The sequence below is a fragment of the Patiria miniata genome, unplaced genomic scaffold, assembly GCF_015706575.1.
Source record: "Patiria miniata isolate m_02_andy unplaced genomic scaffold, ASM1570657v1 HiC_scaffold_13, whole genome shotgun sequence".
Taxonomy (NCBI): domain Eukaryota; kingdom Metazoa; phylum Echinodermata; class Asteroidea; order Valvatida; family Asterinidae; genus Patiria; species Patiria miniata.
The window spans coordinates 12,311,266-12,337,555 of record NW_024037051.1 but is presented as its reverse complement, the minus strand read 5'-3'; the positions used below and the strand labels follow the sequence as shown (position 1 = coordinate 12,337,555).

At 40.5% G+C, this 26,290-nt stretch overlaps 1 protein-coding gene across 3 annotated transcripts in view; it reads left to right on the top strand.

The window, feature by feature from the left end:
- LOC119721311 (nascent polypeptide-associated complex subunit alpha, muscle-specific form-like) overlaps positions 1–26,290 on the top strand; it is a 52,456-nt gene that overhangs the window by 15,451 nt on the left and 10,715 nt on the right. The window contains exons 3-9 of one of the 3 annotated variants that reach the window (XM_038191329.1): positions 1,495–1,522; positions 12,726–12,748; positions 14,575–14,788; positions 20,213–20,292; positions 20,671–23,282; positions 24,556–25,096; positions 25,360–25,877. In XM_038191329.1, coding sequence (XP_038047257.1) covers positions 1,495–1,522; positions 12,726–12,748; positions 14,575–14,788; positions 20,213–20,292; positions 20,671–23,282; positions 24,556–25,096; positions 25,360–25,877 — 4,016 coding nt within the window. Of the gene's footprint in view, positions 1–1,494; positions 1,523–12,725; positions 12,749–14,574; positions 14,789–18,962; positions 19,011–20,212; positions 20,293–20,670; positions 23,283–24,555; positions 25,097–25,359; positions 25,878–26,290 lie in introns of those variants that run through there. The other 2 variants (XM_038191327.1, XM_038191330.1) reach the window with 2 other exon arrangements.

The following is a 26,290-nucleotide window of genomic DNA, read 5'->3' as shown; positions in this document are numbered from 1 at the left end:
TGAAAATTTGTGAGCCAAATCTGAGTCTGCATGCTGCTCTGGAAGATTCTGGACTTTGGTTGCGTTCATATGGAATGACCTATACATGTATGCATACCTTTTGTTGATTAAATTGCTGGATTCCCACTCATCAAAAAAAAAAATAAAAATTTATGAAAATACTCCTTTATTGGCAACATACATGTACATGATTCACAAACAAATGGACTTGTGATTCAAATGTTACCACGAAGTGTACATTTAAAACAATGTACTCGTTATTACAGTACGGTATGTGAAGGTCAGCATAATGAGATATAAGGCCCTTCTACCTGTACACTCATGTCGTGCTACTACTGTGGCAATTCAGTTTAATTAAAACAGCTCGGCAACAGCAGTTGCTCTAAAGGCCGAGCTTAATCAGTTGGACTACTGTGCTTGCCATGATTAACTTAGAAGCAGTTCAATGCACTTTTCATGTCATCAAGCAGTTGTCACATTCACTTCTAAAATGTTCCCCTCACCTTTGAATCGATCGAACTAAAATTGGCATGCCAATATGACACAGCGTTTAGAACACTACTAAATTATTCTCCTGTTTTGCTGATTTTCCAGGCTTTTTAATCGGAAACATAGGCCTAATGATCCCGAGTTTCTAGAGCGATACATAATTTGGCATCAACAGCACCACATTGTATTTTTGCATTGTCATTAATAGGGACACTGGGTCCTGGAACAGCCCAATTGGGCTACAAAACGCGCTTTGAACGAGATGATGTTAATCGGAAATAACATTTAAAAGTAGGATATAAACATCCACACAACTATCCTTTCAAAACTGGGCGTTTTTGTGCTATTCCTGTATTATGCGTGCGAGAGCAAATTTCTGGCTCCACTTTTGCGGCCCCATAAATTCGAGCTGTTTGGATGTTAGTTAATTGTGATTTCATTCGTAAAATGTTCGCCTTTTGCGGATGTTGAAGAAACCACTTTTTTTGCATAGGTGATTGGTCACCGCTGTTCCCGAGACACACAACGTGTATATCATACACTGAGAATGACACGAAAAACGTATTCGTACTCCGTCGTGTCCGATGTAAACAAGCGGGTTTTTTTTGTCTTTTCTGGGGAACAGTAAGACATACATTGTAAGGTTGGTTGCCTTTCAACCAGATGTTTGAAATAGGCTAATAAAGTAAACAATCCAAAACGTGAACTTTTCGGGGATTTCAGGACCTAGTGCCCCTTTAAAGAGTCAGTAGAAAATGCTCTCCTTTCCCACCATGACACCGTGAATGCTTTGGGAAATGTATTGCAGTGTTCGTGATTACCACTTGATGTGAAGTATTGAATTAAACATTTTATTAAAAAGGAAATTTGATAGTTTCGCTGAGTGAATTATTCAAGGAAACAAGGATGTTTATGACGTAATGTATTTTGAATCTTGGCTGCTTGTCATTTTCACAGGGTACTGACCAGAAATTATTATTTCTATTTTATTTTTTTGAACTACAGGTCTCAGAAATTACTACACACGTCCGAGGTAATTATTTACTCGTGGTTTTTTATGTTGTCCGATTGTGGGTTTGGGTGACACTAACATACCGGTAGTGTTGATATTTATGCAACGTACGAAAGGTGTGTTCACAAAGTGATCTTGTCGTTATCTATTTCTAAACAATCTTCTCCTTGCCTGCTACACGGGCGGAGCAGCGACTCACATGCTGCTTTGTGGGCAATCAACCATTTTGCGAGTGATCAACTCATAAACGATCAATTCATGAACACAAACACGCATTCTTGTTTCGTAACTGTGGGGGCTACACACCTGTTGTCCCGTGGTACTATAGGCACTGAAGACACTATGGGGACAGCAGAAAGTCCCCACAACTCGGTCCTAATTTCACCAACAGTAAAAAACTTCCCCACCCAGTCGTGTTATCCTATACTTATGAGGACCTGCTGTTGTTCCTTTCTTTTGTTCCTATTATTCGTACCAAATTTTTCTTAACATCTCCCTTATGGTTTGTACACAAAAAAACCCTGAGGACTTTGCTCGGGTCCTCGGGGTAATTGTTATTGCAAAATCTGCCATTGTCCCAAGTCCTCGGTCATTAATCATTGTCCCTCTTTAACTTCTTACATGATGTAGGGAGACCTCCCATATGTTTTGTACACAGACACACACACACGCATGTTTGTTTTACATACGCTATGTGGGCATTCCTTTGTTTTCGTGTAGTTAAGAAAACTTGGTGCAAAAAATAACTTTACTTAAACTGTGAAAACTCTTTCAACCCCAATTTTTTTGGGGGATTTCATTCAATGTTTCTCTTCATTCTGCGACGATAACCCTAGCCCCAAAATGCCTCTAAACCTGTTTTCCAGAGAGGGCGAAACGTTATGTGGACACGGCTTAGTCCACATAACGTCAACACAACCTGCATTATGTGGACATCTGTTGTTCATATCTCCACATAGTGACCTTAAGACAAATTCACGCACCCAAACATGTGTTCACCGTCGATCGTGGACGTCCTATTGGCCCTCTTTTGTTAGTACACTAACGTTTTAGGAAGACTCCCATAGGTTTTGTACACGACCCCAATTACGGACGTACCAGTATGCTGGGAATCGTGGACGATATTGTTCTCTTTTGTTCTCTGGTATTTTTTGTCCACGGTTTGAAAAGAGGAACACGTACATCAGAATTGGACCTTTGGTCAATCATGGACCCTATTGTCTGGAATTGTTCAAGGTCCACAGTTCGACTGTGTATACATATCTTCATGAACTACAATGTAGTACGTTTGTTTATGGTGTAAATTGAGGATTTTCTTTTTTTCCTCTTCCCTTTTCCTTTGTTTGTACTTTTTGCAACAGCTCTCATTGGTTTTGTACACGTTTTCCAACCGAGGAGTCCTTGATTCGGTTTCTGTCCTCGATTTATCGATGATGTTGCATGTGTGTGTCCTCAATTTACACCATAAACAAACGCCCCTAAACACAAAAGCCACTTTTTTTTTAGTAAAGCAGGGATGAAGTCTCCAGTGCTGTGAATATACCTGTACAGGTTGTCAAACGATACCAGGGTACGGTTTACTTTACCCTCCTGCTGTCTGAACAATCACACAGTCAAAAAAAAATCAATCCTCTTCCCTGTCTATGCCTTTATACACAGGCTAGACACAGGACGATTATGGGCAATTCCATGGTTACTCACGTTACATTCAGAGGGGGTCTTCCGCCATCCCTGTGCTGTTATTCTGTAAAGTCAAAGCATTTGGGTGCATTTTTCTAACAGAAGGTCCCAATAAGGAAACTACAAAAAGGGCTGACAAAAGAAATTTCCGTTTGTTTGGCAATACGTTTTTTTTATCAATATAGCTCACTTGACAAGAAAAGGACATTGCAAAATTTATATACCCTGCATTTGAAAGTTTCCTTATACTGTGCGCTGATGGACACATCTTTTAGTGCCATTACATCAATCATTGGGGTGTCAGGCATATACATGCTACCATTTATCATAAAATCTCTTAGAGGTAGCCTATAACTCACATGACAGGTACATGTAGTGTGCTCATCTTCGGTAAATGTTAAAACATATTAAAAAACACTAATAGTAAAACAAAAACAACTAGATGTATGTTTGTGGACAAACATATGGCTGTTTCACTATTGTGTTTTTTAATGTCATGTTATAGACTAACAGGAGATAATAGGTGTGAAGTCGAAAGTTGCAAATTCATGAGGACAAATGGTACAAAGACATGCGTAAAAAAGCAGATTGGATTGAATGTCTATTCTTATCTGATGACGTCATCATGACATGACTGATATTGTGATCAATATTATATATATTTGTCATATATATTTGTCAACCGAATGGAACTTGTCGCATGTAGTCATATCAACAGATGACGTCACGATGATGTCAATGTTCGGCACACAACTTCAGCTGCTGGTCTAAGTGTGCCAAGTATAAAGGCAGTCAGATTAATTTTAGTGCCCGAAGTGCCAGTAACAAAAAACGTGTACAAATGCTACGGGCAAAATGACTGGAAAAGAAAAAAACAAAAACAAAAAAACAAAATCTTGATGAAAACAAAGGCTGTTTTGGCAAAAGTGCCGAAAAAACAGCCAAAAATCAAAATGTGCCAAACTGCCTACCTAAAATCCGTAATTGTAGCCAAAATGTTTTGCTTAATAAACAGACGTTCCTGTTATTTTCCTGTTTTTGTTGGCCTTTGCTGAGTGTTGAAACACCTTTGAGAAGGTCACATAAGGTCACTGGCACTCGCAGGGGTCTTGTTTCTGAAATTTGTATGAAGTATTATTGTGTCTGAACCTGGGCTAGTCTCAATAGGTGGGGGCGGGCTGAGTCATCCCAGTCATCTATTCATTGGCACACCTGTTTTCATTGGTTGCTTTGTGTTTATCATTCAACTAAAAAACATTGAGTTTCAAGAACATAGGTCTGGGATCTAGATAAGCCAGTGTAAACGATTTCCAGATGTCTGCGCCCACCTACGGTACATGTTATTTGTATTGGTTGCACACTCTTGAACAATGGGGATACACATTTCAGCTGTCAGTAGATTTCAGCCACATTAATTTAAGTCAGCTACTTGATGAACATTATTAGGGTCACGTTCCTGGTCTGGCATATGTTTTTAACATCACCCTGATACACTGTCCAAAGTGCCCATGTTTGCTTCTTGAGAACTATTAAAGACACTGCTGCTGCCATGGCAATTTAGGAACCTACTGTACAGTACAGGGATTCTTTGTGAAAATTCAAGCAACCCACATCTACTGTGCATGTATCTGTAAGCTCGCTTCAAATTCATGTGCAGTGTACGGTATTTGTACAAAGATTGCTCATTAACTGACTGCCGTAATATCAAGTCCACTGGAACGAAAGAAATTCTGATGACTTTATACAATCAAACAGCGACAGTTGTGATACCGATGCTTCTTCCTAAGGTGACACCTTTTGTAACATAGAGCAAACCCTTGGATTGCAAAAGTCCAGAATGTCTTTAAAATTGCCAAGGTAAGTCTATTCGTGCATTATTAATGTTTCAAGTGTACTGAGCACATGCATGAATGTGCCAATTAGTTCGCAACAAAGAATTCTTTGGGTTGTATTAATGTGTCCGTGGGATTTCTGTAGGTGCCACAAGGTTGCAGACAAAACACTGAAATATCAACATGGATACTGATATTGGACTGTGTCATATTGATATAGAAATAATAATAACCTTTCAGAGTCTGATTTTGTTAAGCATGACGTAGCTTGCGAGGTCGTCACGCCCTCTTCATTCAGTGGTGTTTGTAACGGTTAAGAGCTCCCTGCCTACATGATTGGCTGCACAATGCACATGACTGTAAAAGGAGAATACACGAGAAAGTGTGGATTCGTAATTTAAGAATTCGTAAATTAAGAATCCACACCTGCGAGTGTATTCTTCGACTTAAACCATTGCGTCAAAAGAAGTATTGGCATTAACAGTGAGTGGAGATGAAAAGATTTGGGATAAATGTTGCAACCTGACGCCACTTCCGCGATTGTGTACAAAGTCTATGGAGAGTCAAGAATTTTTTTAAAGTATTTCCTAACAAAATTGGAAACATTTCTCAGTCCCAGATTCATGTCTATCATTATTTTTGCAATGAATGCCCTTCATTGAGATGATATACGGAGAAAAAAAGTGGCGTCAGGTTGCAACATTTGTCCCGGCTCCTTCCGTCGACAAATTGATAGTTCAGACGATGATTTCTTTCTGACTCAAGTTTTGCAGTGACGGCGGAGAATCTGACACGTAATTCCGAATCCACACTTTACTAAAGATTCTTCGTTCCGAATCCACACTTTGTGACCAGCGTAACAGATTCGTAGTTCCGAATCCACACTTTTAACAATAGTGTGACGTCATAGCAATGGTTTAAGCTTGATGCAGCTACATGTATGCCTTGACTATAGACATCTGTACCTTCCACAGTGGAGGTCCCTTTTCTACCTCCATGCAGTTACCGGTACCTGATTTTGTCTGTTGAAAAATTTGACTAGTCATGGGTCTTATCAGTGTTTTTGATTATACAATGTACATGTACCTGTTCATAAAGGCATGACAGGGTCCGCAACTTTTTCTTGGATCAGCGGATTTCCTCGTTTTTCACTTCACACTTATGCCGTTAAAAATTGAAAAACAAAATCTTGTAAACATTGGAGTTTCCTCTTTTTTTTGTTTGTTACTTCCAAGTTGCATGCCTGCAGGGAGGATCATTATCTTGACAGTCTGCAGACTGAGCAGGCAGGAGGGATAGTTGAAACATCCCCAAGGGTTGCAGTAATGTGCTGATGAGGTTGTGGAAACTTGTTTCCAAAATTGCAACAATGTGCCCACAAAGTTAAACAAAGTTAAACATGCCCACATACCCACAACAAAAATTGGCCCTCACCTAAAGTTACAAAATACTACTGAGTAGTATTTTGCGAAAAAGTCTTTCTTTTTGTTCAGATTTTTGGTTTGTCCGCATAGTTGCAGAAAAGCCTTTCTTTTTGTTCTGATTTTTTTTCTTTCTTCTTCTTCCCACTTCTTTTTGTTCTATCCCAAATCCCATAGACTTTGTACATGATTTTTGTAACATCCACTTTGGGCATTAATCTTTGTCATACATCATTCAAAGTCAGCATAGGCATAGTAGTCCCTAAAGCAAAGTTGTGTCCTGAACAGTGACGTCATCATGACGTCACCATGGGTCACGTGACGTCATCTTAAAAGTGCATTTTTAAAAGTCCTGTAAGTAAGTCCGATAGGGTGGAAACTTTATATGTACATGTACATGTATGTAGACCAGGATGTGTTATAGATGAATATCGAGGTGACGTCATCATGACATCGTCATGCATCAAATTACAAGCAATTAAATATTAATAGATTTAATCTTTGAAAATCAATATAAAATCAACTGTGAGAGATCTGAACTTGACTTTTGCGTGAATTGATAGAATAATCCAGGATCTTTATTTTTCTCCCGTGTGTCAAATCACGTGACCCTTCCTTCTGGTCCAAACCGGAAGTGCCTTATAATTTGAAAGTGGAAAAAGATTTGAACTTGCTTTCAGTGATGTCAGTCTCTGGCTAGATTGTACTTTACAAACAAATAACCCGTGACGTCATGTTGGAGCGCCCTCTAGCGGCAGGTTGAAAATTGTTTAAAATGGATAATCAGTTGATGTCTGTGGCGAAGTTTGCTGAAATCACTTTATAATTGATGTATATAATCAGCTTTATGTCAAGAAAAAGTTGAGGGGGAGGAAACTTGACATCACCAGACCGGAAGTTACAATAAAAAGACCGTTAAACTTTAAAATTGCTGAAAATCAACCATGAGAGGTATAATCCACAATTTTGCCAGGTCTGTCACATGCTGTACAAAAATGTATGTACTGGGCGGTTGGGAGCTTGTGACTGCGGCTTAACAGGCCTCATCATATAAACAATGGATTATGATAATGTACATAACTCATCCAGACAAAGCAATGCTGGGGTCGGACAATATGGCTCATTGAAATAGCCCTTCCAGACAATGCAAACATCATAGTATACATAATTACCCACAGCCCAAGTTGAAAGGAGAAACAACCCACATCATATCCCCCAGCAGTTGAACCATGCATTGGTGTATTTTGATGGATCCTATGCAACAACACACATCACAATTTTCATAAGAGCACGGTATCCTGAATCCGTCAAAATCCACCAGAAATTTAGGTGATGGATTTTGCAGACTCTATGGAAAAACATGCTGTATGTTTTTTTATGCCACCATGGTATCCTGAATCCGCCAGAATCCATCGAGACTTTTGCTGGTGGACTTTGGCGGATTCAGGATACCTCCAGTAATTACACTGGGGGATTCTGATGGACTCAGGATACCAGCATTTTTTGCGTCACAAAATTGGTGGATTTCTGCAGATTCAGGATACTGTTTTGTAAAAGAGCCCCAGGAGTTAGGGTTAATTGGGTTAAAGGCAGTATATTGTTGGATCACAGCAAGTCTTTGTGAATGCAAAAGTACCTGCAGGGGCTGCCCATACATGGAGATTTTGTTTTTTCTAGGTATTGTTATGAAAGTACATGTACAAAGTACATGTCACTTTTGACCCTGTGTGACTGTTGTACGAAAGGAGAATTTTGGTAAGCAGGGACAAAAGTGACTTTAAAACCAGGTCACCGGGCCAGAGCTAATCTGCAAAGGCCAGTTCATACTTTAAAGTCCGATTCTTTGGGTTACTAACAGTTTCTAAATGGCCTGTTTTTTCCCTAAGAGTACTGTATGGAAAATCAAGATTAAGGGGGAGCGTCAGTTTGCTTGCTCCATGGTCTGGGTAGGCCTAATGCACATGGGTAATGCATGCACTTCCATTAATCAAACCCGTACCAGCACATCTGAACTTAAAGGGAATATACATCATTTGCTTTTGCTGTAATTTTCAGAAATGGATGGGATTGGGGGGTTGGAAATATAAAGCAAATATAGTTACACTGACTTTTTGGAGGTTTTGGGTTCGAAAATGCTATAAAAACCAAGAAAAACGATCATTTTCCTGTAGTCTGGTTCCCTGACTCCATATAAGAAGAAACAGAGCAGTTTACATACATTGGGGAATTGTAAGGTCAGGGAACCAGTCTAGCTGGCTCGTACCCGTTCATAGGTTTGTAATCGATTGCAAACAAGTGCGATGGTCAATTGGGGCCAGTATTTGAAAAAAAAGCCAGTTATTTCCAACGCTGATCGGCCGATCAGCGTTGGAAATTGATACAAAAATACCACTTTTCTTGAAAATGACAGTATACCAGGTGCCATAATTTTACAGGATGCTTTAGACTGTCATTTACCAACATCCTATTAAGGTATTTCGCAAAAACTTGGTAGTTTTATTTTTCGATGTTTGCAAATGTTGTATATTCCCTTTAAACTCCTCTATTTTTAGTAAGGTTTCAAAATGAAAAATAAGGCTGTAAATGAAATACGTGTTATAAAAAGGTTTTTTTTTAGTGAAGAATGTGCAGTCGACTCCCATGTATTAACAGAGTTTGTATTACAGTCTGTTTATAAATTATAGTCAGTTGTGCCATGATGAATGTCTGACGCTGATGGTTGCTTGATAATATGCCTTTTTTTTGAATAGTTTAGCCTGAGATAAAGATAAGCCTGTTTTGGAAACCGTTGCGCGACGGTTGTAAACATACGCGCATCAGACACGCTAGGTGCGCCAAATTCAATTCTGAAGTGTGACGATCAAGCATCGCCACTGCTGAACAAAAGGTTCCTATTTCTCGCGCATCAGACACGCTAGGTGCACAAAAATTCAACTCTGAAGTGTGACGATCAATCATCGCCACTGCTGAACAAAATGGTCCTATTTCTCGCTTTGGGGGTTGTTGTTTGATGTTCCATTTGTAAAACAAAAAGAAGTAAATAAACAATAGAATACATGTATGTTTATTGTCAATTTCTGCTGTTTTGCCCCTCAGCATCGTGGAGATTTTTTTCTCTCGAATTATATCACTTGAAAATTTTGAAACAGTGTTTTTTTTTATGTTCAATTCTGTCATCAGCCTGCCAAATAGAAACATACACGTACCATGTCAAAGTTCAAATATTGGAACTCGAGTGACGTCACCAGAGTCCTTTAGTAACTAGTTGCTGACGCGTCAGCGAAAACTATACGTTGCATCGCATGTCAATTTTTCAGTCACACGACCATTGAGCGCCCAACTGTAAACCGCCTTTTAACAAGAGTTTACTGTATGTAGTTTTGTGCACGTACACTTTCGTAATGACCCATGGTTCGTTTTGAGACATACAATTTGAAAGAGCACACGCAAACAACCCTGCCCTTTTGTGAACAACATTTGTACTTGAAATGGAAAAAAAAAAATGTCCATCAAGCAAAAAGTCATGAGTGGGTCATTGTTAAGGGCCTATTCATTGTAAACGTCAATGAGAAAAAAAATCCTTGGAATACATGTACATGTAGCTCAGTCCCAAAGAAATAGGTAGCCTATTGTACAAGAAATAAACTGAGCTGTGCCACTCATTGTGATAGATCTACCCTCGTACAATGTAACTATTTTTTGAAGCCAGGGATTATCTGTAATACCATACATAGATATTTTTTAGCAGGCAATATATTTCCATGATTATATCCACAAACGCTAGGCCTGTATCACCCATTTGATGGTGCCAGATTTCCTGTGGATGGAACAAGCTGTCTGTGCATGCAGTCAGTGCATGAGCAGCTCAGCCCATGGCCATGGGGCATTTTGATTAGCTGCTGTGGCATGGGGTGATTCTGTAGCTCCACCCACATGTGATAGTGAAACCACAAGTGACATTTTCCTGGCAATGTGCCAGATTTTTTTGGTATGCGTGTTGAATCATAGAGCAAGGCTCGGTGGTTGAATGTAGCTGGATGGTTGCAAGATCAAGCAGTGCATGTTCATGCAGTCACTATTTTGAGGTGACCTGTACATGTATGTATAATGTACATTTCCTGCAGTATACTGGAATGTTAACGAAACCAGTGTTACAAACATCTGCCAACCGGAAAGTCTAAGGCAGTAGTTTCTATGTGAAATGTTGTACATTAGTACATGTATGTACGCAGAAGAGCATAAAACTGAGCAGCACTTTTGACAAAAACGTTGACAATTGTCAATTATGAGTGAAGGCCTTTTTGGTATGTGGTTTCATAATGTCAACAGAACATTACTGGACCAAGCCCAGTCTAATGTGGCTTTCTTAGATGTAGCTCTCCAGCACTTAACTGGTTCGTCACTCGTCACTCAAATTCTGATGGGAGGCAGGTGGCTCTGGACAACGACGCACATACATGTACATTGGGGATAGCCTGACTGTATGATCATGGAGCTATAAAAAAAAAAGCTCCATGGTATGATCAAGGACAAACCATGCACTGCCACCGTTTGTTCGAACATACTTACATGTATGGTCGTTAACTGATTGAGAAGCCATTATCTCAGTGGGGTGCTCATGAATATTAACCTGGGAATCCGGGGTTGGCGAAATCCACATTAGACTGGGCTCGGTCCAGTAATGAAGGTTCAGTTTCATGTTATGGTTGCCATTTTATGTACTTTCGTTTAAACGCTGGATGCATGGACCACTATTTAATGCTTATTGCTTATTTCTTGAGAAAATGCAATTTGAAAACAAAGAGCTGCGGAATCTAAACTTTACAAGTGATATTTCTGCCAGTTAATTACCACTCATTAGAGTAGGATCAGATGACAACAACTACTTTCCAAATTACCCTGTAGTTTGGGTGTCTCATAAACCATAGATCCTTGCATAAACTCTTACACTTACAGAATGGCAAACAGTGCAAGCATAAGATTTTTTTCAGGGACATGCAAATCTGAAAGCAGACCCTTTAAATCTGAATTTTTTTCTCAATTTGCAAATATTGGATTTACATCACCCAACGCAAAGTCCATTTTATGAATAATTTGGATGCGGCACCCACTGTTACATCAGATTCGAACCTAGCCAGCCGAGTCCAGCTAACTCGGTGGCAAGTAGTAAGACTTCTACACTAGCAAACATGTGACTCGTGGGTTCAAGTCACACCAAATTATTTTTTTTTGGACAATCACTCAGGACAACACTGAGTATACAGTGTTTATAAAATATGTCAGTGAAGCGCAAAATCCAATATTCAACTTTGCAAAGATTGTTACAATTGGTTAATATGGTTACGGTGTTCAACTCGTGTGCCGTGGTACATGGGTTCAAATTCTGACCGTGGGAACATGGGGCTTTTATATTAAAATAAACACTTGCACCATGCTCACACCCGAATCTTTTTTTTTTTTCGAGTGCGTACACTATATACGCTGCTTTTCAATGCATCATTGAATCTTTTGTGTACTCAAAGAAAGCATTACAGACGCAGACTTAGGGAGTGAAAGCGGACAATGTTAAGGAAACACTTTACAACCTTCCTGTTGCACTTTGGTTCAACTCTTAACAATAGTTTTGTACCGGCATGTGTATACATGTACATAGTTGGTGTATTGATGCTCATTGTAGTTGGATCATGAAAGGTTGGGATTCCCTCTCCCTCCGACCCCCTTTCACTTGTTGAAAATCCACTGGGCTTACAATAAGGCAAAAAAAAAAGTCTCCAGGTTCTGGTATGCATGCGCGTCGCCGTAGCCATGTGCATTGGCAAAATTTGAAGAAAAAAAATTTCAATGTAAAATGATGTCTCAAAACCGCCACACTCACTGGTTTGACTGGAATCCTGCTGCTGCACAATTTTAACGTGTTTTTAGATGGGGTTATGACCGAGTATAAGCTATATGAGGCCTCTCAGGGCTCCCATACATTTAGCACTAAATTTAGTCGAGCACATTAATCGGCCGAGATTTGAAGGGAAAAAAAGTAAAACAAATAAGCCGCGTCGCCGTACCACTTTCGGGGCAAGCTCCATACCAGAAACCGGAGACTTTGGGGGGGGGGGGGGGCCTAAGGGCCCGCAGTCAGCAGTGCCACTATGCCCGGTCCCTGTCCCACTTTTAAAATGATCTGTTGATAACACTTGCTTAAGATTAAACCATTTAATGTTTTTTACATTTAACGTAAAAAATTGATTGAGGTTCATTATTCCCATTGATTTTTCTATTTCTTTCTTTATTTCACAGGAGGCGAGGGACTACTAAAAAAGGTAAAAACAAAGTGCATAGTTATCCCATTTCACTGTTTGTGAAAATATATATGGGCCCAGTCAGTTGGGGATAATGAATGCTTTATTTTTTTATCCCATCATATGCAATTCAGAGATTGAAATGCAAAGATATATTGTTAAAATTATGAAGGAAACAGCTTTTCAATTATGGAGAAAAAGTGTCATAAAGATAAAACGGTGACCAAGAAATTTCAGTGTTTCTGGAAATGATATCAAAAAAGTCACATCCTTGAGTGATGAAGTAAAATGTTCCCACGAAAAATGGCAGTGTGATACCCACATAGGCTACATGTAAAGTGTATCATGTATTTCCCTTACACTCCCAGATATTTCAAAATCCACCATCTGGATGGTTTTGGAGGATTTCGCAGAAGAGCACAGTAAAAAAAATGGAGAGTGCAGCCACTGTTACTGTGCATGGGACTTGATGCCCATTGAAAGTTTTAGTACAAAGAATGACGTTTTTACTGAAGATTAATGTTGTGCATCGGGTCAGGTTGACCAGGCCAAACCGACCCGAAATATTAAACCGAATCTGAACCAAAACTGATCTGAACTCCCCAAATCCGACCCGACCGGACAAAAATTCAAGCAAAAACCGACCCGACGGAACCAACCCGGGAAAAAACTTGAATATCTGTTTTAGGCAACTGTGTCCACTTTTTGTGCCCGAACTTACCCGCGGGACGCCGCGTTGCATGAAAATCGATCGTCTCTCAGTGAAGAATTATACCGTACGGAACAGTGAAGACATTACCTACTGGTGGGTCTACACGTTATAGACTGTTCGTGATAGACTGCAAACCACATGCACATTCGCGCAATGGGTTGACATTGGTCGTACCAGACAAAGTAACTCTGCAAAAATATTGTACCGCAAATTTCCGAACTGTTTCGGTTTTTTGATTGTATATTTCAGGTTTTTCTCAATATGGCTTAACCGACCCGACATGATACGGAAATCGCAAACGCAAAACCGAAACCGACCCGACCCGACTGCAATGATGGAAAAACCGACCCGACCAACCTAAGTCGGTTTCGGGTCAGTTTCGGTTTCGGGTCAGGTTTGCACAACATTACTGCAGATATGTGAAATATTTGGTGGAATTGTGCCTTTGATGATAGAAGCATGAAATTTGGCATGTGGTTAGAATATATCTTTATTAGGATTTTTGGCTATGGGCTCCATGCGCGAACAGGAGAGGGCGCTTAATAATTACCACCTTCGAGAGCCCCGTGGAAGGGACCATTGATCTCCATTATGGGCTCCGCACACAAATACCCCTTCAACGGTAAGAAAGGAAGAGTTGGGGGAAACCACTTGGAGTGATATTAGAACGCATTGAGATGCCTGACACTCACGCAAAGACGCTTTGGTTTTGTGCACAAAATTAGTCGTGCGTACTTTGAGCTTTACGCGTGCCCTCTGGTACGCGCACGTAGTATGTTCCTGTCCAAAAGGTCTCTCGAAAGCGGTGAAAATGCGCCCTCTCTTGTTTGCGCACAGAGCCCATACAATGTAGATCAATGGACGAGACACACTGCGTGGACATAGTGGTTCACGCGTAGACAACCTTAAGGCCATCGGCTTTAGACACGATCAAGCTGTTCGTGCTGCCCAGTATCGGGCTTGATGGTAGAAACAAATTTCAAGCATTGGAAAAACCATTGGTCACTGCATCTCGAGCTGAGTATGGCTCAAGTAGCGTCCAACAGATACAGTTTAGGTGGAAAATGCTTAAGTGGAACTCACCAGTTGTTTTGTTGCAGTCATTTACCTATTTTTGCATTGCCTCTACACACAGTATTACAAAAGGAGAAAAACTTGTTGGCAGCGGCAACGCCAGAGAAGGGAGAGGACAAAAGTGTGTGTAATAACAAGCATTCATCCATCGGAGCAGACAAAAACGCTTGGGACGGATTTTTGGAGAAGGGGCAGCAACAGCCTTGCCCCTGCAATATCAAGTTACATCCGTTTGACACTGAGGAACCTGTGCTGGTCTTGTCTTTAAAATCAAGGTGATTGAGCAGATACAGATGCAGTTTAAGGTGTTAACAGAGTTTATCTTCACAATATTATTCCAATCTTTTCCAACACCCAGTTTACGTAAACTTAACTGTCATAGTGCTAGGAATGGACGTAAATAACAGGTATACATTTGTGAGTACTGTGTGTACGTGTTTAAACAACACCCCTTCGTCAGGTGATGATTCGATCCCCCATCAAAAAAAAATGAAAATAATCATAATAACAGTAGGTTCCTTTGAACCACTCTAAACAACAACATTAAATAGCAGTTTTATATAGTTTGAATTATGTCATTTGTAGTACTAGTTCTGTGTTGAGTCTGTCCATTTAGTGAAATACCCTACTCCCTCAGGCCTTTTTGCTAGAATGCAACCTCAATCCTGCAAAATCCTCCAACTGCCTTCGTGTCTAAATTGCTTACAGCTTGAATCCTGCAAAATCCTTTGTTACTTCTTGAATGTGGTCCTTGGCGGGGTGACCCCTGCCTCAATCCTGCAAAATCCTCCAGCAATCACTGTCAATATGTTGAGGCAGAGCCAGTGACATCCTGGAACAGAGCGGAGGATTTCAAGTATAATCTAGGCCTATTTATGCGCGGCTGACCATAAACAACACAAGGTCCGGCCCAAGACCTCGACACAGTGCATCCTCCAAAATCAGCCACACATTTTTGCCATGTATCCTCAATCCTGCAAAATACTCCATTTTGCAAAGAGGACTTTTGATGATTTAGGAAGGTACCGTAAGGGTTAACTGGTTTTATTGACACAGTACACGACAGTGCACAACTGTTTTCCATATTTTGTCCACGGAGCAAACACAAAAGTATATTTACTTACTTATTTATAGTTGACCTTTAAAAAATAAACATTAACTACCCCATATTTGCTATGTTGGATCAAGGTCCATTGCAAGCACATGAACTCGGCTTGACCCGATACATTTCTTGTATGATGAAACTTTGCTTCAGGGAGATGAAAATCTCAATTTTGCCCTTAAAACTAAAATTGTATAAAGCACTGTGATCTGATACACCGTGCCCTCTGGAGACGTGTGTACAATAGGGAACAAAAGATTGTATACGTCTCCACAGGACAATTTCTATAGATGAATACGTCTCCACAAGATTTTCACGAAGTAGATATATTGATTTTACTCAAAAACTAGGAATTTCCAAGGTGGGTTGCAAATGGAAGAGTTTTAGAAAAGGGATATTAGGCCAAAAAAAAAAAATTCGGTCTCTGGTCAGACCAAAGTTCCGGAATTGACGCGGCAACGCAGCTTTTTTTTTGCTTTTTTTTTTTCTTCAAGCTTGGATTGTACAGACAAGGTGGGGTACTATTTTGCTTTTTTGGTGTCCTGATGTACATTGGTGTCCTACATAATTTGCCTTGGTGCTCTCGTTCATTTGCTTTGGTGCAATTTCCCATTCCGTGGTGCTCTTTGGTAAAAAAAAATTGAGGAGGTGAAAATAGAGGGCGCTGTTGGAGCTACCGCTGAACATTTTAGAAAAAAAAAAGATTGCCGCGCTTGATTAAAATCGACGCGCGCGCTGACCAGAGACCTTAAGTCCAAATTTTAGCCAAGGAAATTAATTCTGGTTAAAATAAGAGCATTTTGGAACTTCACTTTCCAACTCGAAAACTTTACTACACGAGACAAAAGAAATGTCTCCACAAGAATACACATTTCAGTATGTGTCAACATGTACTCCTTTAAAACAAATTCAAACTCTACAGGTGGGATTTGAACCCACAACCTTCTGCTTCAGGGACATGAAAATCTCAATTTTGCCTTTAAAACTAAAACTGAATTGTATAAAGCACTGTGTACTCCTTAAAAACAAATTCAATCTCCATGGGTGGGATTTGAACCCACAACCTTCTGCTTACCAGTGCAAGTGGCTTAAGTGCTAAAACGACCAAGCTTGCATTAAATGAACTTCAGAAAAATGGTGTCAGGAGATGAACTTTGCTGTAAGCATTAAGCACACTTGTAAGCACACTGGAAGCATTAAGCACACTTGTACCGGTAAGCACACTGTAAGCATTAAGCACACTTGTAAGCACACTGTAAGCATTATTAAAGTACACTTGTAAGCACACTTGTAAGCACACTTGTAAGCACACTGTAAGCATTAAGCACACTTGTACCGGTAAGCACACTGTAAGCATTAAGCACAGTTGTAAGCACACTGTAAGCATTATTAAAGTACACTTGTAAGCACACTGTAAGCATTAAGCACGCTTGTCAACACACTGTAAGCATTAAGCACACTTGTCAACACACCCAGACTTGTTTCACATACCTAGTGTGGACTTTCCTTTCTTTTCGTGTAGTTAAGGAACACCAGTGGAAAAACTCATTTTTCTCAAACTGTGAAAACTCTTACAACCCAATTTTTTTTCAATGATTCCCTTTAGTGTTTCTCTTCATTCTGCTACAGATAAACCTAACCCAAAAATCCCTCTAAACCTGTTTTCCAGAAATGGGGAAACACTGTGTGGACGTGGGCAAGTCCACACTTCGTCGCTGCTACCTACATTATGTGGACGTCTTTTGTTCGGAAGTCCACACTGCGTATGTAAGACAAGCTCACTGTAAGCATTAAGCACACTTGTAAGCACACTGTAAGCATTAAGCACACTTGTAAAATGCATGGTTATTTGCCGCGAGGAAAATGTTGCTTAAAATTAATGACATAATAGAAATCCCCATGTGCTCACAACTTTTAGCAGATCGATTCACGCCATGAAATAGTGCTTAACCCTCCAAAATCAAACAGACGGTTTTGGAGGATTTTGGACGATTTTGGAGGATTTTGGACGATTTTGGAGGATTTTGGAGGATTTTGGAGGATCAAGACTTAATGGCAAAAAGTGTCAGTTCATTTTGGATGGAGGATGCATTGCATTGAGGTCGTAGGCTGTGCCCTGCGTTGTTTACGTTAATTTGGCCATACATACATGTAATTGAGGCCTGCATTATACCGGCTATCATCCGCAATGCTTGGATATCATCTGCACTGCCTTAATGTATTACAGTGGTTGTTGGAGGATTTTGAAGGATTGAGGCAGTGGTCACACCTCCACTGAACATATTCAAGAAATCTATGATTTTGGAGGATTGAAGGTATATTCTATTTGTACACGGTGACAATTAGAGGATTTTGGAGGATTGAGATATGGCTCATTGCTGAAAGAGCCTAGATGGTTATAGGGTTTAAGGTTTGCACAATTTTCTGCTATAGTCAGCACAAATTTTCTGCTATTGTTAGGCAGCGCCATGAAATTAGGCCTTGGTTTGACCATATACAAAATAAAATGAAGCATTGTTAATGCACAGTCGTGTGTTCATGCTCTATCCAGAGTTATGTAGCAGAGTATGTGACTTTTGATAATTTGAAATCTTTGAAATTTGTGCAATTATTTTCGTTTCAAGCAAATTTAAAAGAGTTCAAAATCTAGCCTGATGAAGTTTTAGCTCAGTACGTAACTGCTGTATATTCCGAGAAAAACAATATTGTAGGATTTCGATTTCAAATCAAAAGTTAGCGAGTCGAGTTTTGAATTAAGCCCTAATTCAGCGTCTGGGACACGTTCTCATTCAGCCGATATTGCAGCTGCGCACTTAACCGACAGATTATAGCAACAATGCGTGCGTGTGCATTGTGTCAATGCTTGCGCGTGCTTCGCCGAATTAAAAATTAACGACTAACAGAAATTTCCAAGAATGTGTCTTTAGACGCATCGTTGGAAATAGCCGCCTTTCATTGTTTTCTTCAAAACGACAGCTTGCCAGAATTTCGTCTGTTACGTTTTGGATAGGTGCCCATGATGGACTGTAGCTGTGAAATGAAGAGGTTTTCCCATCCTTTCCTTTTGTAATGAGGAATGCAGTGTACAGCAAGCCAGCAGTTGTACGCGTATTTTCGTGACGCTCACATACACATCCAAGCATAACACAGGTTTTACAGTACATGGCTTACATGTTTCAAAAAAACTCTTAACTTTAATTTCTCAGTTATCAGAAAAGGGTGTCAAGACTAATTCATGATCACACATACAGTATTCCAAAACCCAATAAGCTTTGCCATGTATAAGAAATGACTGAAATATTTAACTTTACGCATCTTTCTTTTTACATGGATTGAAAATGCCTCAGATTGGATACCTCACAGTTGAGCAAACTTTACACTAAATAAGTTTTAAGGTAAAAGTTTAGCGCTTCACTTTTACATATTTCCTGTGGTGAATTAGGGGTTTAGTATCCCTATTCTTGCACATGTATCAATTTTTTTTTATAACACACTTTCTTTACAAACTCCATCGGATGCACAAGATTTGTGTATTTTTGTCACATACACGTGTACTTTCTCATTGCATGTTCTCGCCACTTTTTAATTGTATTGTTACTTGGGAAGACGATATTGGCTCAAATATGTGCCCACTGGAGTCGACAAGATAATATATCTGCCAAACAGTGTGCATTATTTTAATCAATTAGTCTCTGAACCGCCCAAAGTGCCCTGGGGCCAATTTCACGGCACTGCTAAGCACAAAAATTTGCTTAGCACAAAAAAAAGTATGGCTTATAAAAGCACATTATCAGCCAAAACTCCATGTGATGTACATGTATATTGCTCGTGATTAGTATTCAGCTGTTGTTTGCTTAGCATGAAAATCACATTGAGTTTTGGCTGGTAACCTGCTTTTATAAGCCAGACTACTTTTGTGCTGAGCAAATGTTTGTGCTTATAGCAGTGCCGTGAAATTCGCCCCTGCTTGTTACTGATTATACTGCCCCAAACAGCCCCAGAACCCTCTGGTTTTATGGTATCATCAAGGAGTTATACAGTGTAGTACAAAACAAGTGCTAAGGGTTAATCTGCCTAATTACATCAACTAATTCCTCCTTGATTAATCCTCTTTGGTAAGGAAATAATTCACATTTGATCTTCAGATCTCGGTACACTTACCCACTGCATACATGCACAAGCTTTGTGGCATAACTCAAGGTATACTGACCTAGTCTTCAAGTCGATATGTTTTACATGTAGAACATCCATGACATACACGTATCTTGTGAGTTCACATCTGCATGTATTCTCGTTATAACTCATAATCATTTCTTTGTTCTGGCTTTTGTAGAGCTGCTTCCTTAATAGGAATCCATAGGGTTTTTTTTTTAGTCAAGTCCACAACAGGTCATCTGGTTTGAAATCAAATCACAGGTTATTCCAAGGCATTTTTTGCCAGTGTCAATCTATGTCAAGAGTGACCCAGACTTAATATGGACCTGTGATGAATTTGGCTTAATTGCAGCACTGTGGCATCTTGTAATTGTATTGAAGAAACCTGTTACTTACACAGAGGTGTACACTAATGTTTTTGTTTTGTTTTAATTTTTCCCAGGAGCAGGACCGTACTCTACAAACATTCTGGCACATGTAGCTACACTGTTAGACATTCTTTAGCTAGAGGTAGAAAACCAAGTAAGTAACCCATAAAGTGCAACAAAGAAAGTAAAAATTGCAGCCGTCACATGACTTGTATCTCATTGAAATGAAGCGTCTATGCCGGATTGGAATTGTGGAAACCAGGAATCTGGAAATTGTTCCCGCTCAAAAAAGGTTCTCTAATGTTGAAGAGATGCAGGAGGTACATGAAATTCTACCCTCGTCAATTTGTAGGTTTTAAAACTCGGCACACAACGCCCCGCTTACACACAGCTTGCTTTATTGCCCGACTTTGTTTAAAGAATCTGCTGTTGGATCACTGCAGTGTTGAATAGCGGCAGAGTCAGGAAGGTTTCTGAAAAAAAATCTTTTGGGGTCAGGATTAATGTTAGAGTTTTGGTTGTTCTGTTGCAGAAAAGTCTAGTATGAACACAAAACCTAATGGTGATTCAAGGAGTAAGACCGGGATCTCATCTGCGTATCGGGACGAGAGACATTCAGCGCCATATCCAGTTGCCAAAAGGCAGATTGCTAAGAAATCAACAACTCAGCTTGTGAGAGATTTCCAGCCCAACAGGTCCGATCACCCGAATTCCAGTCGAGAGGTGGAAGGAATCCCTGAAAAGAGGCAGAGACTCTCTGACACTTATGCTTCACATGCAGATCGAGGCAGTTCTCAATATGATAGAGACAGAGGCCAGTTAACTGTAAACGGCAGGGAGAGGTCACGATCCAGAGACAGAGATTATTGGCAAAACGAGCCAACCGGGTATAATGAGCAACACCATCGGCGGTCAAGATCTCAGGGAAATCAGAGACATGACCCCCTGGCAAAACGGGACTCGAGGGACGGGTTTGGAAGGGACTCGAGGGACGGGTTTGGAAGGTATGATGACAGGAGAGATGCAAGCTTTCAGGCTTCGCGGTCTTTACAGCAGATTGATCCCGATCCCACATACCAGAGAAATGCCTACAGGAAAGGAGGTTACAACAGGCGTGAGGATCAGGAGCATATCCCACGCTGGAGAGATGGCTCTCTCAGCAACAGGGGTGCATCCTTTGCTGCCCGCCTTGATAAAAACGCAGACAAGGCCAATGCAACATCAGCTTCACGCTCAAGAGATTCCAGTCCAGCAAATGTAAATAGAGGCATTGGAAAGAGTTTGCCTCCAAATTCAAGTTATCCTAGCTGGTTGGATGGATTGCCCAAGGAGGTTCCTTCTTTGGACCAGAAAGAACTGGACAAAGACAGTGAATGTAAAAATAAGGAGAGTGTCCAGTCTTCTACAGAAAAAGACAGGAGACTCAACCCTCGGCCCGAAGCTAACTTACTGAGTGAAAAGGAAAAAAGACAGAGTACAACTGAGGCATCAAAGAAGAGTGCTGCCAATTTGTCTTCTAATCCTGATTCAAGCATCAGCTCTAGGACGTCCTCATCCGATTCCAGCAAAACTCCAGCAAGTCTCGCATCTGAAATCCAAGGCAATAATGCATCAAACCTTGCTCAGTCAAAGGAGAAAGCTATTCCATCAAGCACTGAAATTCATGGAAACTCTGCTGCAAAGTCAGCATCAAATTCTGCTCGTAAGAGCTCATCTGACTCAAGTCCAGCAATAAGAGATGAAACCGAACACACAGAAAGTGGAGGGATCTCAGATGTCAGTACCAGGAAGCCAGCTGCTGCTACAAAATCCAAAGACGATCAGAATAGCTCTCCTCCTGGTAATGGCAGCGGGTTAAGCAACAACATTGTAAAAAATCCTGTCAAGTCATTAGCTGAAAAAGCAGTGTCTGACCGGGTGAAAGCAGTGTCGTTGCTTAATGCTACAAAAAGCAAAAATACTTGTGACTCAGATGATGTGAGTTCCCATGCAGGGGTTCCTCACGAAAAAAGTAGTGAATCCCAGTCTACAAGTGATGCCAAAAAGATGACAGAACAGTTGGACGATGACACTCGTAAGGAATGTGTCTCCTCACCAGCCAGACCTGTATTGTCAGCAAAGCAAAGTGTTGAAGACAATGAAAAAAGTGGCCTTGGCAAAGTGGCCGTGTCATCAAGATCACCATCCCCAAAGGAGAGTAGCCTTACTAAAGTATCTAGGTCTCCATCTCCACATGTAAAACAGGATGTCAGTGAGGGTTCCCTGAACATGAAGAAGTTGAAATCTATCATCAACAAGGCTTTCCCAAAAGCACATTCCTCTGTTGCCAAGGAGGAAGTCCCTTTAATGAACAAAAGCAGACCATCCTCTCCGAAAGTGAGTGATGTCAATATTGAATTGGAGGCACCTTCTATGAAGTTAAACTCATCTAAAACATCAGGACCAAGTCTTGAGGTTGTGAAGGAAGGCTCTTCGGCCTTAGCAGAGAAGAATCATTCCAGTGATGTACCTGAAGACAAAGTTATGTTGACTGAACGATTGCCTTTTGAGCCAAATACTACCTTAACTAAGACAGCTGTTGAAACGAAGACTGTTGAAAGTAATTCTGTCAGCTCAAAATCTGTGTCCAACATCTCTGAAAGTTCAACAGAACCTATCGAAGAATCATACCATATTAGAATAAGTAGCATTGAAGGTGGTATTACTGTGCCCAACCTTCCAAAATCTAGTGATTCAGTGGTGAAAGCAGTTGATGGACGGGATCTAGAAAAATGTGGACCAAGTTCTGTCGCGAGAAGCCAATCAACTGAGACTCAACAAGACCAATCTTCCAAGGAAACTCCAGATGCACCTATTCCTATGGATGTTGCCGATGAACTTTCACTGCCAAGTACTAAACAGTCACTTGATGACAGGACTAACCCCCACAATTGTACTGGTGAGCCGTCCAATATGGATCTTAACGCATCCAAAAAGGTGGATGTAGCAGCTAAGACTAAAGAGAACTCTGTACTAAATGAAAGTCTACCCATGTCAGAAGCTACACCATCTGATGATGTGATTGAGCCTATGGAAATATCCTCTCCTCTTCGAAGGGTGCATGATGGACCAAAGGAATCGTCAGAGAAGCCAACATGTCTCGATGTAAGTAAAAAATACCATGACTAATTTTGCACTCCTGGTGTTCTTGTTCCTGCAAGATGGTTGCTAATCCTTACTGTATTGCCACCAACTGTAATTTATACATACAGTTGCTGTTTGTTAATATTGTTGCAGTACCTATGATGCCTTTAATTTTTTTTTTTTTTTGAAATTACCTCTAAATTATAGACCATTCCATTCAAGCAGCATTGTGCCAGCTATTCTGATAATCCACCTTGGAGCAGTTGCTTTGTACCATAGCTGGCACAATACTTTTGCCATTGAATAGGGCTTCTGTGAATGTAAAGTAGCGTGCTCAGTGGTAAAGTGAAGTTATATGTATGAATTTGGAAAAGATAGTATTTTTAATTTATCAAATACAGTTTATTTGAATACTTGGAGGATAAGGCCAAAAAAAAAAAATACCGTACTCGGTTTCTGGTCAGGCCAAAGTTCCGGAATTGATGCGGCGACGCGGCTTCTTTTTTTGCTTTTTTTTTTGCTTTTTTCCCCTTTTTTTTCAAGCTTGGATTGTACAGACAAGGTGGGGTACTATTTTGCTTTTTTTGGTGTCCTCATGTACATTGGTGTCCTCCATAATTTGCCTTGGTGCCCTCGATCATTTGCCTTGGTGCAATTTCCCATTCCTTGGTGCTCTTTGGTAAAAAAAAAATGAGGAGGTGCGGCAATAGAGGGTGCTGTTGGAGCTACCGCGGAACATTTTGGGGGAAAAAAAGGTTGACGCGCATGATTTAAATCTACGCGCGCGCTGACAAGAGACCGACTTTTTTTTTTTTTTTGGCCTAAGTGTTGCCCTTGTTATCCAGATGGATCTCCCATCATACCATGGAGGATTTTGATTTGAGGTTTTTAACATATTGTTACATGTTTGTTATAACATAAAATGATACAGTAAAACATGATACCATATTGTGATTTGAATGTTGCATTCAGTCATATTACATGCCATCATGCTGACTATGTGAGGAAGTGAAATCTTGGAAATTTGGACTGTTCTAGTTCTATAAGTACCTGTTCTGATTAGTGATATGAGTGTCCCTAAATGGGCCATAGCCTTGCACTATCCCTGTTGTCAATAACGAAAAAGAGATGCTTGTGCGTGTACAAAACTGTACATGCTAACAAGGAATCAATCTATTCCTGTGAGGAACACCTCAGGTATATTCCCAAAAGAAGTTTCGTACTTGAAACCTGCCTAAAAGACAAAACCTGCCTAAAATACAAAAATTAACTGTCAGTATTTTGCTTTGCTCAGGAGTCGCCTCCAACAGATGACACTAACACAGACTCGACTCAAGATCATGAGCAGGACTGTGCTAAGCCGAGTGGGAACTCTGCCACACAGTTGAAAGTCACAGCTGAAGTTGCTCAGCAAGATGCCAGTGAAAAAGGAAAATCTATTGAAGGATGTAATTCAGAAGACAGCAGATCCTCACCTGTAGGAGATGCTGTTACAACGAATAAGCTTCCATCTGCAAATCCCACTTCTGCAACCAATCCTGCACCAGTCGAGCCTGCTTCCATTACAGATCTGGTCAGCAGTGAGAAGATCGTTTCAGCAAGTGTTGCAGATGGAGCTTCTAAAAGTCTGGATGTTGCTGCATCCAAGGCAGAAACCTGTGTGCCAAAGGAAAGCTTGGTTGATCCAATCCCAACAGATGAGAAATCTGGTCCAAATATTGTGAGGACTGGCAAACGGCAAAGGAGCAACTCTTCAGATGTCACAGAGCCTGAGGAAGCAGAAGACATTAACAAACGGCCTAAACTGGTAGCAATCAGTGCTGAGAGCTCAAAAGGTAAAAATATATTTCATACTCTAGTGATTGATATTTTTAATGACCTAATGGAAGCTTGTTACATCTGAAAGCAACCATGAACAGCAGTCTTATCTCTTTGAGGTGATATGCCACTAAGGCAAGCCATTGTTAGTCATTGTGATGACAGATCCCATAAGAGTGATTTTCTGTACCCTTCAATTGAAACTGGTCGATCATTTGCTTCTGCTAGTTTGTCACATGATCCAATCTTTTTAAATGACGAAACGCATTCCTCTATACAGCTGACCTGAAGGCAAATGTGGAGGAGACCTGCAAAGATGAAAGGACAACGGAAGCAACAAAAGTCCAGGTTGATAAAGAAAAGAATTCTGATGCAAACAACCCTGACCAAAACATGGAAGTAGCTGGAGTGTCTGATCTTAAATCTGAGACGAAAACCGAAAAATCAGACACTGTTGTACAACCACAAGCTGAACTTCCTGTTCCCTTGACCAAAGATATTTCTGCTGGTAACCAGCCAACGGTGCCTAAAACCCGCTCTTCCCCTGTACCACCAGCATCCGTGACATCGTCAAAAACCACTACCCCTTCTTCCAAGGAGAGTTCCTTGCAACCTAAACGAAAAGAAGAGCCATCTTCAGTGAGTGGGAGTCACTCAATTAAAGCGGAGCCTTCCAAAAGCAAGATGTCTGCCCCAACAAAAAGGCCTTCATCGACATCGCCGTCTCCTGTTCCAACGCCACAGGGGCCAGCTAAATCAAGTCCACGTGACAAAAAGCCCAAACAAATCAGCATAAAGGTGATTTATTTTGACAAATGGGTGAAACCGCATCTATATATAATCTATTTAATGTCAAATTGGTGTCCAGATTTCACATAAAGGAATTCGGAAGCCCTTGTCTTCAATATTCCTGCACATTGAGTGCATGGAATCACATTACGTACCTGAGACAATATGAACCAATTATCGGGTCCAAGAGGTTTTTTGTATGAAGTATTTGGACAGGGGAAAAGGCAATGTAATTTTCACACCAACCAATAAGCCATTTGCGACCTATACCCTTTGAGATTTAAATTTGAAAAACATCTGGTACACTGACTTGCTCAGAATGCTTGGCACATTTTAACTTTGAATTCTCCAGACCACAGCCACTGTTGCGGGGCAATCTCTTGCATAGATATGTAAGAGACGCTCAGCACCAATACATTGTT